This window comes from Sciurus carolinensis, chromosome 10, assembly GCF_902686445.1.
Source record: "Sciurus carolinensis chromosome 10, mSciCar1.2, whole genome shotgun sequence".
Classification (NCBI taxonomy): domain Eukaryota; kingdom Metazoa; phylum Chordata; class Mammalia; order Rodentia; family Sciuridae; genus Sciurus; species Sciurus carolinensis.
In genome coordinates this window covers 82,122,327-82,139,507 of record NC_062222.1, presented here as the reverse complement: position 1 = coordinate 82,139,507, position 17,181 = coordinate 82,122,327, and the positions used below count along the sequence as shown (strand labels likewise).

The 17,181-nt window shown below is 34.3% G+C and overlaps 1 protein-coding gene and 1 pseudogene across 5 annotated transcripts in view; both read right to left on the bottom strand.

Moving 5' to 3' along the window:
• Window positions 1-17,181, bottom strand: part of Ankrd17 (ankyrin repeat domain 17) — a 149,463-nt gene that overhangs the window by 110,351 nt on the left and 21,931 nt on the right. Inside the window, exon 1 of one of the 5 annotated variants that reach the window (XM_047565760.1) lies at window positions 8,267-8,372. The exons of the other annotated variants lie outside the window; for them this stretch is intronic. Coding sequence (XP_047421716.1) covers window positions 8,267-8,320 — 54 coding nt within the window. The 5' untranslated portion in view covers window positions 8,321-8,372. Of the gene's footprint in view, window positions 1-8,266; window positions 8,373-17,181 lie in introns of those variants that run through there. 5 annotated transcript variants of the gene reach the window in all.
• Window positions 14,149-16,504, bottom strand: LOC124994799 (DDB1- and CUL4-associated factor 8-like; annotated as a pseudogene).

The following is a 17,181-nucleotide window of genomic DNA, read 5'->3' as shown; positions in this document are numbered from 1 at the left end:
ATAGTTTATAGAAGAGAGTACATTATTTCCCATTACTTTATTTCATGAAGAAAACTAAAAACACATAGGAGACAAACTGAGAAAAATATTTGAAAAAGATAACAAAATATTGTACAAATACAACACATAATCTTTATTCTTTTTCTTGGTACTAGGGATTGAACCCAAGGGTGCCTGACCACTTTAGCTACATCCCCAGGCCTTTTTATTTTGAGATAGGCTCACCCTTAAATTGTTCAGACTGGCCTCAAACTTGAAATCCTCCCCCCTTACTTATCCCTTCCAAAGCAACTGAGATGGAAATTTTTCAATGTGTGTGATCACTGAAATGCAGAACATACTTTGGGAAAATCTTAAGAAATGTTTTCTTATGAAATTTAGAAACTATATTTCCCAAACTTGCTTAGATACTTCATATAAATATGTTTACCTTTATGATGGAGGTCATAATTTATAAATTATGAAGATGTGACAAGGACTGAAGATATGGTAATTGTACAAATTCAAGGTTAAAACCAGTTAAGAATAAATATCAGTAAGATGAAAAAGGTTAACAGACTGAAAAGGTCTGTGTGAAACTGATTTAGGCTGGCAGCAATATTCAAACACCAAGTGGGGGATCAAAATCTTGACAATCTGTAGCAAAGAAAAGAGTGGGTACCAAAGCTGAAAGAAAGAGAGTAAATGACAAAAGACCACATAGCACACACACACAAAACAACATCAAAGCAGGTTAACAATGGTCCAACACTGTTTCTTATCTAAGTGTCCTTTGGAATTTGAAGGCAGTGAGAAAAACTGGCCTTTGAAAAGTTGAAAAACAGAGATGTAGATGTTATTTACTGATATTTCTCTTTTCTTAAGCAGACACATTATTTATTCTAACACCAATGTTCAAAGTAAATTGTGATAAAATTACAGTATGTATAAACAAATAAACACAAGGAAAGTATGAAGTAAATTTTAAATGGCTATTTTGTTACTACACAAAAAATTTGAAACAACTTAGTTTTAAGATAAAAGAATGTACATATTATCAGAATCTTATTTTTCACTTTTATAGACAATACAAAATTGAACTAGTCTCAGAGATTAAACTTCTCTTGACTAGATGAAAACCAAAGAGGCACCTATGACAGTAAAGAATAGAAAGATAAGAAAGAAACCTATAGCCTTCAAAATGAAAAATATTCAAACTTGGCAAATACTTCATATATTTGTTTTGCTTGCCAAAATGAGTGATTAAACAATTATAATTTATGAACTCCATTCCTAATCATTCAGTAGAATTGTAACATATGACATTTAATAGAATTTACAAATGCATGCCAGGCTCAGTGGCACACACCAATAATCCCAGAGACTCAGGACACTGAGGCAGAAGAGCAAGTTATAGGCCAGGCTCAGAATTTAGCAAGACCAGGGGGCTGGGGAGATAGCTCAGCTGGTAGAGTGCTTGCCTCGAAAGCACAAGGCCCTGAGTTTGATCCCCAGTACCACAAAAAAAAAAAAAAAAAAATTTAGCAAGACCCATGTCTCAAAATAAAAAAATAAAAGGGCTAGAGAGATAGCTCAATGGTAAATCACACCTGGGTTAAATCCCCAGTGCACTCCCCCCTCAAAAAATTACAAATTCATTTGTTTTTAACTTTAATATCAAAACATCACTGCTACTTAATGTTCCACAAGCAAAACAATTTTCTAGTTATTTCCAATTTCTCCTTCCACTCTGGAGTCCACAAGCTCCTTACTTTCAGAACTTCTGAATGACTAGGATAGGACTTACAATTTTAAAGCAACATTCAAACCACTATCTAAATTACCACGCCAAGTTTCTTCCCGTTCTTGCTATATGGTAGTTGAAAGGAGGCTGAAATATACCAGTGTCAGAGATAAAGTTGGGAGTATGTAATAAATTAAAAACAACATGGTAAAAGAATGTCTCTTTCAATCAACTGGACTTAACATTGTCCCCTTACAAACTATAAATTTGTATACTGGTAACCAATATACTGGTAACCAAAAGTTATTCTGGTAACCAATACTGGTAACCAATATACTGGTAACCAATATACTGGTAACCAAAAGTTATTCAAGTGTGATCTACAGGATCTATGGCAATCCCCAAGACTCTTTCAGAGAGGCTGTGAAGTCAAAACTATTTTTATAATACTAAAATGGCTATTTGTGTGTTTTACCATGTTGACATTCCCACTGACAAAAAAGCAGTGGTGGGTAAAATTGCTGGTTTTTTATCCCACATCAAGACATGACACCAAACTATGCTAGTTAGTAATCAAAGATTCTTCTCTGTCATGAACTTAAAATTCTTTAAAAAGTGACAGTGGGGGGGGGTCAAAACCAGTTTACAAAGCAGTAGAAAGCATTAATTACTAAAATGTTCACCTTGAGTAGATGGCTTTTTAATATTCTGCATGACAAACTGGGAAGCACTTCTGCTGCATACTTAAGTACGGTAGCTATCTCAAGAAAAACTTGCAAATGTGAACAGAACAAGACACTATTTTTTACAGAACACCATTTTTTCTTAAGACAGACTATTTATTCAAACTTATCTGGCAGGCATTTTCTACAAAAAGAATGAAATAATAAATCTGTCGTTTCAAAGAAAATTCACATTCTTTGTTTTTTAATGATTAAATTCAAGTTTTAAGGCAAAATTAGAATTTTTGAAAACTTATATTTGATACTATGCAAGTCACAACTTCCAGTTTCTGAATTCTCCAGAACCAGTAATATTAGGAAATGTGATTTTTTTAAAATACTGTAGAATAAAATATATATATATATTTTCCAAATGAAGTATATATTACAAAATCATGCATGGTTTTGATGCTTTCCAAAGTACAGCATAAACCAGTGATTTTTAATCTAACATAGTTCACAAAATTCACTGATATTGTTTCAGATTCCACATTGCAACTAATCATTAAGAAATTACCACTCCTGCCTAAGTGGTATTAAAGAATATCCACAATTATCTCAACGGGCTATGAACATATTCTTCCCATTTTTATACTCGTATTAGATTTTTTTCAGAGACTTCAACCAAAACAGTATATTGCAACAGCTTTCCTCATCCCTGAGATTCAAATTTTCATCAAAGGGGTGATGATAACATAAGTATAGTATCAAAGATTATCATTGCTTTAAAAAAGAACATTTAAGGGTCAACTACTAAGTGCTATACTATAAACATTTACATAGATTACCTCATTTGTTCCTTCCAAACCTTCTACGAAGTAGGAAACTGTCTCCTTGCAGAACCAGAGGATGAAATAAAGCCAAGTGTTTGTGAAGCACTTGACATAGATTCATTTATAACTTAAATTATACATGGTAGCTAATTTGCTAATTACTATTGCCATCATACAGCTATGTGGGCATCCTACATCCTACTTATGAGACATATCCAGCTAGTTATAAGGCTTATTCCATCCAAGACCAAATTATTAATAGCCAATAATAACTTAACTACTCATGAAACTGAAAGTTATAATCTCACAGACATTAACAGAAATATTTCATGATAGTCCTTTGTTTTGATAAACTTGGAAGCTATACACAGTAAACCAAATCAATGGTTAAGTAGGACTTTGATGCTCACCAATTTTGTAGTGATCAAGTTATTTCATATCTGAATGAGTTCTTTAAGTGTCAAAAAAATTGTATAAATTAAGAACCATGAAAAGTGTCAATGTTTTTACATAGATGTGCAGATAATCCACGATAAATTAATTCACAAACATCTAGTTACACTACCTTTTCTGTAAGCTGGTTTGTGTCTCCATATTCCACTAAAATATAATTCTTCTTTAGGGGGATATTAATTAACATAAATGCATACATTAGCTACCTTCTGCTACTCTTCCATGCATTCTCCCAAAGCTGATGCATGAAAGTAATGTTGTAACTTCTACCCAATCCTTACAAGATAAAATTCCAAATAAGACCATCTATAGTATGTAACATAGTAGTAAAAATATGTATGTATAATACATGTAAGCATGTATGTGTTATATGCATATATAGACTGTTTTATATAAGGATTAAAAAAATCCTCAAAGAGATGAAAATGAGATTCCGAGAATGTTCTTGACAGCCACACATTCTTAAAAGTATATATAACAGATGGACCGGCAGAAAAGAAAATCTAAAGGTGAATCTAAAGGTGAAGAAAAATAATACATGACAGGATATTGGCTTTCTAAGGGCACTGCTGAAAACAGGTTTCGAACTATTCAAATGCAACCAATGAAGTAAAATATCAATATTCACATATCCATCTGTATGCATCCTGCATTCAAGACTGTTTAAAATACCAATGATAGACATTTCTTTTCCTGCACTTTGACTTTATGAAACAAAAATTAGCTGGACTAATCTCACTGAATTTTGAAAGCGTCTAGCACACTGCTGGTACTTAGTAAATACTTGAGTGAAATTATGAGATTTAATGGTCCAACATGTCTCACCTTAATTCCAAAACCTTTCAATGAATGGAAAATATTCCCTAAAATGACTCAAATAATTTGTGTGTTTTTACCAACTTTTTAATCTCCAGACCTACTTATACTTATCCCTTAAGAGTTAGTTACTCCAACTCTTCCTAGTAAAAACTGTCACCATGGTTACACTAAATATAACTTTAAGATTCCACAAAAGATTTATTGGTAGAGCATATAAAAAGTGTGTATTACATAAGCTAATATATTTTATAGAATAAAAAGAAATATACCAAGGAACTGTCAAAAGAGGCTACTTATTACTTGGGAGATTTGGTATTATTACCAAAAATAATGGTGAACAGCATGCGGATTTTCCCTGTTTACCCACCTTTTACCACTATTAGTTCATAGCCTTGACAAACGAAAAAGAAACAATAACTTCACTGTAACTATTTCAATCTTATTTAAAAATCAAAAAGCAAAACAGAACTCTGATACCAAGATAATTACAAAGCAAGAAACAGTTCTATAACAAACCTGTTTAATTGCTCAGATCTGACCCTTATTCAAAGTTCACACCTAAAGAGTTAGTCAAATCTCCAATCCACTGTGCCTAAGAAACAACCACAGATTTGGGGTTTTATCTTACTAGAAATATTCTTATTTTCATAAAAACTACTTTTTTGTTTTGTTTTTGCAGTACTGGGATTCCAACCAAGGGCCTTCTGCAGATCAGGCAAGAGCTCTACAACTGAGCCACATTCCTGGCCCAAAATTGCCATTTTTAAAAGTAAAAAAGGATCAAATACTATATTCTGAGAAAAGCATCTGAAATTAATTAAAAGTAACAGTGAGTATTTATGAAAATTCCTCATTTCTAAGTCAATTTTTATAAGAAACTACTAAACTGATTCAATTATAAATAAAATAAGAATATATGGTAGTCAAGTTTCTGAAATGTTTCCTTCTGCATGCACTTATAGACCTCAAGTTTATATACACAGTCCTTGGTCATACAAATGTAGGTAGGATATACAAAAAAAAAAAAAAAAAAAAAATCAAAAATTTGGAAGACTTTTTCTTCCTATTAATCTAAGACATATCAAAATGTTAAAATTTGATCATGTCTCAGTAAAAATAACCACCACTATAAGAGATATGTATATGGGTTATTTCTAACATCTTCATTTATTTATTTTCCTATTAAGAGTTCCTTTTACAGAAAGAAAATGAAGGAACAGAAATACCTTAACTACTTGGGTTAAAAAAAAAGAATTAAATTTAGCCAGGTTATTCTCTTTAATCCATTACCCTGAACAGTTGAAAAGTAATCACATACGCTGAAAGCAATCTTTTCTAGTTTAATTTAGAAACATCGTAGTTTGACTTAAAAAACAAATTCATGAGGGAATATAAAATAACAAATCAGTTTAAAAGGTAAATCACAGTATTATGAGAACTAATTTGTACTACATTCATTTAGAACAGTGTTCCCCTTTTTACCAAGATTTAATGAGAGCACCTTTAAAAAAAATTCATGATTCAAGGATCAAGTTACAAAGACAGAAAAAAACAGAAGTCCAACCTTATTTTAACTTCAATTACATAAAAGTTCACATTGTGAAAATTATAGGAAGCAACTTTTAAATAGCTCAAAATTAGGTGTGATAATAAAAGTGTCATTGTGGTATGTAGAAAAACTTCATTATTCATTTTTAGATATTTATACAAGGAGATATATCCCTTTAAATTTATTTTTCTGGAAAGCTCATTTAATATGTATCTATGTGCTAATGATATGAGATACTTTAGAAAATAATACATTTCACCTTAGGGTTACCAAATGTATTATCTACACTTATTTTTAGCATTAGGTCATTATAAGTACTTATCATTTTGGAAAATAATCCTCTTATTATTACTTGGAAAATTTTCAGAGCTAGCCTACCCATTATTAACACTAATTAAATTATAATACTTAAATAGAGAATACTACTCAATTGATTTAATGCAACAGGTATAAAAAGTGAATAAGTGAATTAAGATAGATGAAAATTTAGGACCAATAATTAACAACGCAGAGGTTGTTTTAATAACTAATAACAATGAATAAATGAGGTGATATAAAATCTTGACCAATTTTAATGAAAATAATGAAAAGCTATTAAGATAGTGTTTAAAAAATCGATATTTGAAGCACAAAACTATGCCCAAGTAGGTTTTTTTCCACCAAAAATAAACAAACTTCTTAAACCTATTACATGCTGAAATTTTAAATGGTCAAGGAAAACTATTGATTCACCTGTAAAATCCAGAGCATAATTTTTAAGTGCAAAATAAAATGTACCACTATAACTTTATAATCTAATTAGAATTTAAAAACTGAGCCAATAAAAAAGTCACATGAACACTCAGAATTACTAAAAGTCTCTTGATGAAAGTGTAAACCACTATTTCTAAGTAGATAATTTTACATCATTTTTAAGGGAACTCTCTACTAGTCAAAGTAAAAAAAAGGAAAGAAAGAAAGAGGGAAAGAAAGAAAACAAAAAAGGAGAGGAAAAGAATGGAAATGAACCACAACATAGTTTTTAGGACAGGGGGAAAAGAGTATGTTGGCAGGTGTCTGCAAGGAGGTAGATAATACAACGGAATCAGTTTTCATTCTGCAGAACAACCGTGAGACTTGCTGCAATGTCAGCTCCAGGCACACACTGAGGGACTCCAGAAAATGCTCATTGATCATGCAGCACTTTATAATGCGCATAGGCTTTTTTCTCCTACTAACCCCGCCTAGCTTCTCTTTGCAGCTTCTCCCAATCCCTGACCCCGCAATAAAATCTTTTCCTGGAGACAGCAAAATAGTTAATAAAAATTATCCTAGCAGTCTAAGTATTAGGAATATCACTCACCATCAAGAAGCCTCTATCTGAATTAGATTTTTTTCCCTTAATGAGGAAAAACAAAAACAAAAACAAACAAGAACAAAAAAAAAACCCTATACCTAGCAGATAAGAAAATAGGATTTAATTATCTTTACCTATAAATACAAATTTTGGGCAATATAGCATAACCAAGGCCAAAATCAATTATAGTTTCACTTTGACATGTATTTCCTTGATTCATACTCCAAATTTTATAAAACTGATGCAATCAAAAAATATTTGAAATCCTCACAACTTGAATTACTGGAAATTTTTAATGCTAGCACTCTAGCATTCATAACCTAAAATTTTAGTTTTTAAATTTCATAATGCTTTTTAATTGTAATCAAAGTCACATGAGAAATCTAGGATCAGAGTGTGCCACCTAAATTAAGCAATTAGATTTATATACTTAGTTTTAAGATAAAATAACCAGCCGTTTTTAAAGAGTTAATTGCAAGCACAGCTTTAGGCTTAGATATGTAAATTAATTCTAAGACATAAGATACTAAACCTACTCAAAGCTGCTTTGCAGACCCCACCTTCTAATGAGTTAATCTAAAGGTCACCACCAGCACAAGGCTTTTTATTAAGTCCAAATGCCCTCTCCCTTTTTTTTTTTCCCCTACCAAACATGTACCTACAATTTAGGAAACATGAAGTTTAAATAAAATAATTCTAGACTTATTTGGTAACAGTGTGAACCAGACTGACAACATTCTCACACGGAATAAGGTCTGACCGTGTCCTGCTTTTATGCTCTGCCTCTCTTTTGCTCTCTCCTCTAATCTATTCATCTGTAAAATAATTCCAGCAGATAAGATTTCTTTGTTCAGATTTCAACTTTCATTTCATTTACAAACCTAACCCTACCTCAAGAATGTCTTCTAGAACATATGCTTCCATTTCAGCCGCTGTCTCCACCATGTTTTATCAAACTGCCATGTTTCTTACTGCACTATGATTAGATCATTGCCAGCAGGAACACTCCTCTGTGTCAGCAAGGGAACAGGAAATGGAATGTTCTATTACATGCCTAAAGCAGCTTAGCTGTTCACTAGCCAGGCATCTACCAAAAGAGCAGGGGGGTGACTCACTGTGTATTTTTTAAAGATACAGAAGCTCTATTCCAAAGCAAACTTATGTTAAGAAATTTCAACAGACAAAACAGATAAAGTCTCTTATTTTGCCATTTCAAACTTTAAAATACTAGAATTTCAACTAAGAATTATATATATACACATACGTGTGTGTATATATACATACTTATGTGTGTGTGTGTGTGTGTGTGTGTGTGTGTGTGTATATATATATATATATGAATTTTTTTTAAAGCCATTTAACGTGTCTGGCTTCCTGGTTGAACAAAAGAGACCGAAGTGGGTTACACAGCAATTTATCTTTAGTGAAGCCTTGTAGTGAGATTAATGGCTGTATTAAAGTCGCAAAGAAGTAGGGAAGATAATGTCAAGCTAGGAATCTGCAACATCAGCAAGTGGATTATATAATTCATACAGTTGTTGACGAGACCATCAGATATAATTACCTTAATGTAGACTTTTTTTTTAACGGTAAATTGGTTTTCAATAAACTAATCTGTAAATACTTTGAGATTAACATTGAACTGATTTTTGATTACTAAAACAAGAAATTACAAACCATGGGTACATTTACTTTCTGGTAGTACCTTTAACTTCATTTACTAACCAAATAAATGATCTGTTTTTCCCTTACTGGACTTTTATAAGTAGTATAAAAAAATTTGGGATATCTACTCTATCAACAAGATAGATGCAATCAATGAGGCAAGGTTTCTTCCAAACAGGTTTATATGAAATAAAGTATCTACTACTTAAGTTTCTGGTACTTAGGAAGCATTAGGACTATGATAGGCAACATATAAGGTATTTTTAGACATATTATTAAGCCCTAACAATCAATCTACGTATAATAATTTAAAATAATAAGTGTATTATTGTGCTTACTATATGTCATTTTAAATGCTTTGTATATACTAACTGATTTAAGTCTCACATTAATCCTAAAAGGTACTATTATTATCACCATTTACACATGTGGAAACTAGGGCACAAAGGGACTAGGCAACTTGCCCAATTATTCCCAGCTAAACTACTTCAGTTAAGAAGCTAAGACTTGAAGCTAGGCAGCCAGCTCCGATTTCTACCATCAGAAACACCAACTATATTGCCTCCAGGTGGTACTATTCTCATTTTACATATAAAGAAACCAAGACTCAGACAGGGTACATGGTTATATAGGAGAGTCAAACTCAGATTCAAATCCAGAATTGTGTGACTCAAAAGGATAAGTGGAATTAATGGTAACAATATAAGTGTTTTCCTTCAGATCATACCTATTGTTTTCACTTATGTACAGGTATGCTTGGTACTTGGTGGCTTCTCAAAAGTAATTTCTATTGTTGAGACCTGGCTTAAAAAGGAACTAATAAACTGCCTTTCATTATTTCCTACCTTCCAGGTCAATTATTTCTATGCTTCAAATAGATTGCTTCCATCTCCTCATTAAGTATCAAGAGTCTGTCTTCCTTAAATGTAAGCAACCAGCATCAGGTTTAAGAAGGTCATAATGCAGCACTCATTTACCCCATAAGCCAAGAACAGACTTTTCAAAGACTTTGAAAAGAAATGAAGATGCCTAAGACTCAAGTCAATCAAATCATTCACTTTCCCCCTACTTTCTGATTATGGGGTGCTGCTCTTGTGAGAGTTTTCTGTTAAATTTGTATTTATTTTTGTTCAGTTGGTGGTGCTGGGGATTGAGCACACACCCTTCTACTGAGTTACATTCCCAATCCCAAGTTTTTATTAACAGTATGTGATACAGTTTACCTGTATTATTACAGATATCTGTCTCCCACATAAGACTAGAAGATCAATGAAAACAGTTTGCCAATCTGACAATGCATACCCAGGACCAGAAGTCTGATTGAGCAGGCAGTGAAGTACTGTTGATCAAATAAACAAATGCATGAATAAAGAAATCATCTGATGTCCAGTAATGAATTCTAATCCCTTTTAAGTCATCACTATCACCAGTAATGATTATGGTTGTAGTGATAATTTAAAAGGGAAATAAAACCCAGAGTCTTGTGTATGCTAAGCAACATGCTACCTATACTGAGCATACCCTAATCCTACTAGTAATAACTTTTGATGACAAAAACATTTTTTCTTTGATTATATCTTGTGCTTTCTAAAAGCAATTATTAATATCATGGCCTATTTTGTTAATATGATGGCCTGTGCCATGGCACAGGGCAAAAGGGTATAAAAGGAGATTCATAACCCTATGTCTTAGCCATCATCATAAAAGTGAGCCAACTTCAATTCAAACTCACTTTACAGGCAAAAAAAAAAAAAAAAAAAAAAAAAAATTGCCTTCCCATTTGTCTAAAATGAATCTCAATGGCAAAAGACCTTTCGTTTTTGGCAAAGATATTAAAGTGTAAATAATAGTCAATGTTAAATATGAAATACAAATAATATGAAAACAAGTATGTGAACCGCCACATAAAAATAATGTAAAATCACAACTGAAAATATTGACTAAATAAGATTCAAATGTCCACAGTGAAGTTTCACATTAAAAAGGAGGAAAAGGATAAAAGAAACTTAATAAATGTCTAGAACCAGGGCTAGTCTCACTGAATACAGAAAAAGAAACCAAAATAAAAAACACGTAGAAATGTTCTGACAGGCACCTATTTTGTATGACTTAACACCTTGTTGAAGTTTGTTCCTCCACATAAAACTTTTTTTTTGGTGCCAAGGATTGAACCCAGGGGAACTTAACCACTGAGCCACATCCCCAGCCCCTTTTTATATTTTATTTAAGGGTCTGGCTGAGTTGCTTAAGGCCTTGCTAAATTACTGACGCTGACTTTGAACTTGCAATCCTCCTGCCTCAGTCTCTGGAGCCCCTGGGATTATAAGCAAGTACCACCACATATAAAACATTTTAAAATCAACAATTCCTTGTAAAGAAGTTCTGTTTTCATCAATTATATATTTCTATTTAAGGAATATAGAGACTTCAAAATCCACCTCTTTTCATACTCAGATTTATCTACGGGAGCTTTACCACTGAGCTAAATCTGCCCACCTTTTTTTTTTTTTTTTTTTTTTTTTTTAAATTTTGAGACAGGGTCTCCTAAATTGCCCAGGCTGGCCTCAAACTTGAGATCCTCCTGCCTCAGGTTCCCAAGTAATTGGGATTATAGTTACCTACTACCCCTGGCTCAAAACCCACAATTTCAAACAGAATAAAGATAAGTACCGGATAGACAAATGTAATGATTCCACTCACCCAACAAAAAAACAAACTACTAAAGTAGAAAACTTCTTGGTTTATTCCCCATACCACCAAAAAAAGTAAAAAAAAAAAAAAAAATTTAAAAGCTAGGGAAAAAATACAAATCAAATTTTAATTTAAAATATATGAATTTTGTCATCATAACTTTTTCTTTTCTACAGTATAAGGTATACCAGAAATATAAAACCGAAGGTATGCAACAGCCTAGACCAAGCATAAATGAAAGACATAAACAGAATTAAAAATTAAAAAGCTAATAAAGTCTGGAAAAACTTTGGAATGTCCATACATTTAATTAAAACAACAATGTATCCCCATGATATTAACTTGTAGCTCTCCTAAACTAGTTATGCTATAAATGATTAAAGGTTCTAGATGTATATATAAAGCAGCAGAATAGTATTCTTTTTATAATCACTAGTTGTTTTTTTTTTTTTTAATTAACTATAGTTTTACCTATAAGGTTAAACACTATACAAAGAAAACAAGTCCAGTATAAAAGAAAATACATGCAGGGAAAAATAAACCTCTCACCAAACCCTGAGACATAACTAAGTAGTGTAATAACCTACATATTTCAAGCACTTCTTAATGTAAGATTAAATTTTATACAAATGAAAGCATACTATGCATACAGTTGGCTTTGTTTTCAATGGTTTAGCTTCCATGGATTCTACCTCACAAATCAAAAATATTCAATAACAAAAAAATTGCATTTGTATTGAACATGTTTTTTTTTTGGTCTCAGCTAAATTGCATAAGCCTCTCTAAATTGCTGAGACTGACCTTGAATTTGTGATCCTCCTACTCCAGCCTCACAAACTGTAGGAATCACAGCCATGTGCCAACTTGCAAGTACTCAGTAAATATTTGTACAAATGAATGATCTAGCATTGAAAAAAAATCATTTCAGCAATAAAATATTTAAAAACGCTTAAAAAAATTATAAAATAGTACATACCCTTCCTCATATGTACAATATACTAATGGATGGCCTTTAAAAAAAATGAATTGTAATTTATATATTCCCAATTTAAGGCTTGTTATTTAAGCCTTTTAAATATTGTCCACATATCTAGAGATGTGTTGTCATTATTCTTGAGACTCTGGTGACAATTACTCCTATTTTTAAATATCTATATAAACTTGATCATGACTTTTGACAAAGTTTAACATTAAAATCTTCAAAGGTTTTTTTCCCTGTTCTCTGATCAATTACAGTCTGTCCATTTTTCCCTACTCCAATTAATAAATAAAATTTAAAATGCAATTTAGAGTAGTATAGAAGAGAATTATTATATTTAAATGTAAAATATTTCACCCAGGTGTATCCTACATATGGAATGGAATATAAGACCAGTCTTGTCCAAATAGAAATAAGATACTAACCAAAGTAAGAAATGAAGCAGCTAGTCCCTCTTTTCACATCTCTAGTAAAGTTCTATCTATTGAACATTTGCATTGGTTACCATAAGGGATCACACCATGAATTCAATGTTTTTCCAGTATTTCACAATAGGTTTTATGTATATAAAACTGAAAAAATATTCACCCCCAATTTATCTGTACTGTACATTTTTCCAAGTTTGACTTGCTTTTTTATACATTTATACATAAAACTAGGCCTATAACAGTGATAAGGAAGAAAGATTATGACCATCAAACAATTCTTTTATTTAAAAAAAATATAACAGAAGAGGTAACATCCTTCCTATTCTTCCTCCAATTATCTCTCCAGCCTCCTTCATCAGACCTACCTAATGAGGTGATGGGATGAAGAGAAGAGACTGAAGGATACATAATCAAGTGCAAAACACTGCAAAGTACAGAGAATGAATGAGGCAGAAAGTGAAAAGTGTGGAATGTTTAGGGGCTCTAAAGACTTCCCAGAAAAACAGGATCCTGGGATAGTGTTGCTCAGGGATAAAAAAATACAAAATGAAACTGTCGTAGACTTTAAAAAAACAAAGGAAAAAAGATCAAAACCTAAACCTAAGAGGGAGTGGCACTTCTGCTCTTCACCCTGGTCCTTTGGTACTTAAAGCCAGTTGTTCCTCATCCCATCCCCACAAAGGAAACACAGGAAATTTAAAGAAAAAGAAGTCCCATTCCTTAACCCCTAAATCAGTTAACAAAACATTCCAGTAATCCCCCCAAAAAAAGGCTTCAGGGAGAAGCCATTTCTGAGTCCTTATCTCTTCACAGAACCCACTCCAGGGCTCAACTCCCACTCCTAGGTGGTCTCTGTTGGTTCAGTCTCCTCTGATCTGTCATTCTTCTCGGATGTCTTTATATAAAGTCCAAAGTGTGTTTCTCCTGGATGTAAAGGCGTGGGAGAGGAAAGTGGTGCTCAGGCAGGCTAAGGTTGGGAGCCCCAGCTGGCCCCTCATAGGTATGAGGTCTCAACTTGGCATGCACCGCACCCATCAGGGCCCTCCTCCTAGTTCAATGTGTCTGAGGACCTGGGAGATTCTTTGGAATCCGAGTCTACAGCCCCAGGTGCTGGTGATGGTGTCTCTGATTCAGGTGATACATAAGGAACGAGAGCATATGGCTATCAAACAAGTCGTTGTGTTGTAAGCTATCTTCATCCCATTCTTACTTGTTCATCTTAATTACACCCTTTAACCCTATCAGTTCAGTGGAAGTTTCACCTGTGGGTGCAGAGATCTTCATGGTCTAGGCCCCTGACTGCCAGCAATGTCAAGTGAGGGTGGAGCGTAAGACAATTTATCACACCTCCTTTTTCCCCCTCCAAGAACTGAATGCTCAGGCAGAATGATTTCTCCCAGAGAAAGAAGTACCCACAGTCACTATCACTTCCCACAAACTTAGTCTTGGGGCTACAAAAACTGACACCTTGTACCTTGGCATTATTTCTGTGGCCCTTATATCTCTTCACATACTGGGCCTCATCACTTTGAGAGGAGCTGAAAGAGGTAAATCTCTTCATCATTATAAAGAGCTCCTGGACAAGAGTTCTGTGCCATAAAGGTTGTGCACACAACAGGTGATGTCTGCTTTGGACTCACTGGTTACAAGTAAATTCTGATGAAAAGAGAAATTCTTGAGTACTCCATTTTTTCCATTTTCATCAATTTTCCTCTAGTCATAAATCCTTACAAACCAGTCTCCTCTACCTACTGAAAATCAGTGGGTATTGGCAGGATTCACATTGTTTGTATACTGCTCCACTTTCCTCTTTTTCTTTCGTCACCACCAATTTTAAAGCTGGCCAGTCTTTGTCTCAGGTCAATGGTAAAGACAACTGTATCTTCACATACAGATGGGAACGTATAGGGAACACACAGGGAGAGTCTGGTTCCAGGGCAAACTTGTAGGATGCTCCCTTGTGCTGGGCCATACATTTTGTATTCTTGCAGCACTGCGTGGCAGACAGTTCTGCTACCACAACCTGCCCATCCCTGGCACATATGGTCAGGGTGAAATCAACAGGAAGGAATTTGGCCTAGAAGATACTACTTTTGTGGCTACTTTTTAAGTTGAATACTGGCTGCTGCATACCCAATCCCAAACCACCACCTTCACGTCATTGCTGCCACTAGCCAGCCAGCTGCCACACTAGTTTAAGTACAGGGTATTGACATAATCAAGTATGGCCGTCAAGTCTATTCTGCAGGCAGAAACTCTGTACAGACGCTACCTTGCCCCACAGGCCTCATATACAAAGTAGGATTCTTAACCCAGTTCCTGCTCTGGAAGGGAGATTAGGGCTTTCCAGTAGTGAGGTTAGGGCAGGGCTGTTGACTCCAGGGACCACATGCTCATGGTTAGCTTGCTTGTGCTAAACACAGTGCCATGATTATTCTTCCTTCTTTCCTTCCTCTGAGCAATTATGGACTCAGTATCACTGATAGAGTGATAGTGTCCACCATGCTGTCAGAGTCTGTTTCTTCACCTGAGCTCTCTGTGCCCAACTTTCTCTGCTGGTGCAGTTGGGGCCACCAACATACCCAGTCAAGCTCAAACTCTAGTCTGAGGTCTCTACTTTTAAAGGATGTCTCCCTTCCCACTTCAGCTCTAGACATCTCTGGATTGTGAGACAGGCTTCCATTAGCTAAGTATGTTTTGCCATCTGTGTTACCGTCTTTGCGGACATCTTGGATTGATATTTGCTATTGCCAGCCTTTCCTCCTTTTATCAGTAAGGCCAGGCTGAGCTCCTAAGAAAACAGGTCCACAGGTTCACTGAAGGACAGGCAGCTCAAGGGCAGGACATCTAGCTGGGGCAGTTACTAGCACAGGAGCTGGTGAGGCTCAGGAGCCCACTTCCCCTCTTGGGTTGTCCTTTTGTAAATGGTTGCTCCAACAGTTCCAGGTCTCGTTGTCCAATCTACTGCCGCCACCAATGCCACCCCATCTTACACTGTGTATGGTACATTTTCAAAAAAATAAATAAATAAAAACTAGTCCATGCATAGTAAGATTTATTTCGATGGTTTTGTTTTTAAATAAGCTAAATCTATAGATAGTATAGAACTTTCAATCTGGTTAGCAACATATTAACTGTTCTCTGCTCCAAAGCTATAGGTAATAGTTATCTACTAAAAGATATGCATGCCACACAAAGATAATCACACACACACACACACACACACACACACAAAAGATCAGGGAACAGCAATCTAAATTATAAAAAGATATTTAAACCCAAGCCAAAGACAAGGACAATACTTGAGTTGTAAAAACTACCCAAGTTTTGATGCATCCCGCTGTTGTCACTGTCTCTCTTCCTCATCTTAAATGGTCTGGGGTCCCTAATATCAAATTCTGATTAGTATGGTCTCAAGGTATCTGTTACTACTTTATTTCTAACCTAATCTATTCCTAACCAATCATGAATGGTTTGCAAGGAATTGCTTCAATTACCAAACACTACCCTTTCAAACTCAATACCATCTATTAAAAAATGTATTAAACTGTCTATTCATCAAGGGTTAGGCTAGAAATTGCAAATTGGGACACCATTCCCTTTTCCATTAACCTGATCCTGACCACCCATAATCATTAGGGGTTGTTACATAAAGAGAATCTCGACATGATTGTGACATTCCAAAGTTCCCCAGGTGGATATATAGACAGGATTCTATCACTATCCTCAGGCATATTTACATAAAGAAATAAATACTGATCTCAGCTGGGCACCCGAAATCTAACAGCTCAGAAGGCTGGAACAGGAGGACCACAAGTTCATAGGCAGTCTCAGCAAATTATCGAGACCCTGTCTAAAAATAAAATATAAAAAGTAAAAAGGGTGATTAAGCATCCCTAAGCTAAAGCTCAGGTAACAAACAAAAGCAAAAACAAAAACAAAAAAAAAAGAAAAGAAAAAAGAGAGAAAACTGATCTCAGCTGGGGCAATGTGGACGCACCTGAAGTCTCAACTATTCAGAAGGCTGAGGTAGGACTACTTGA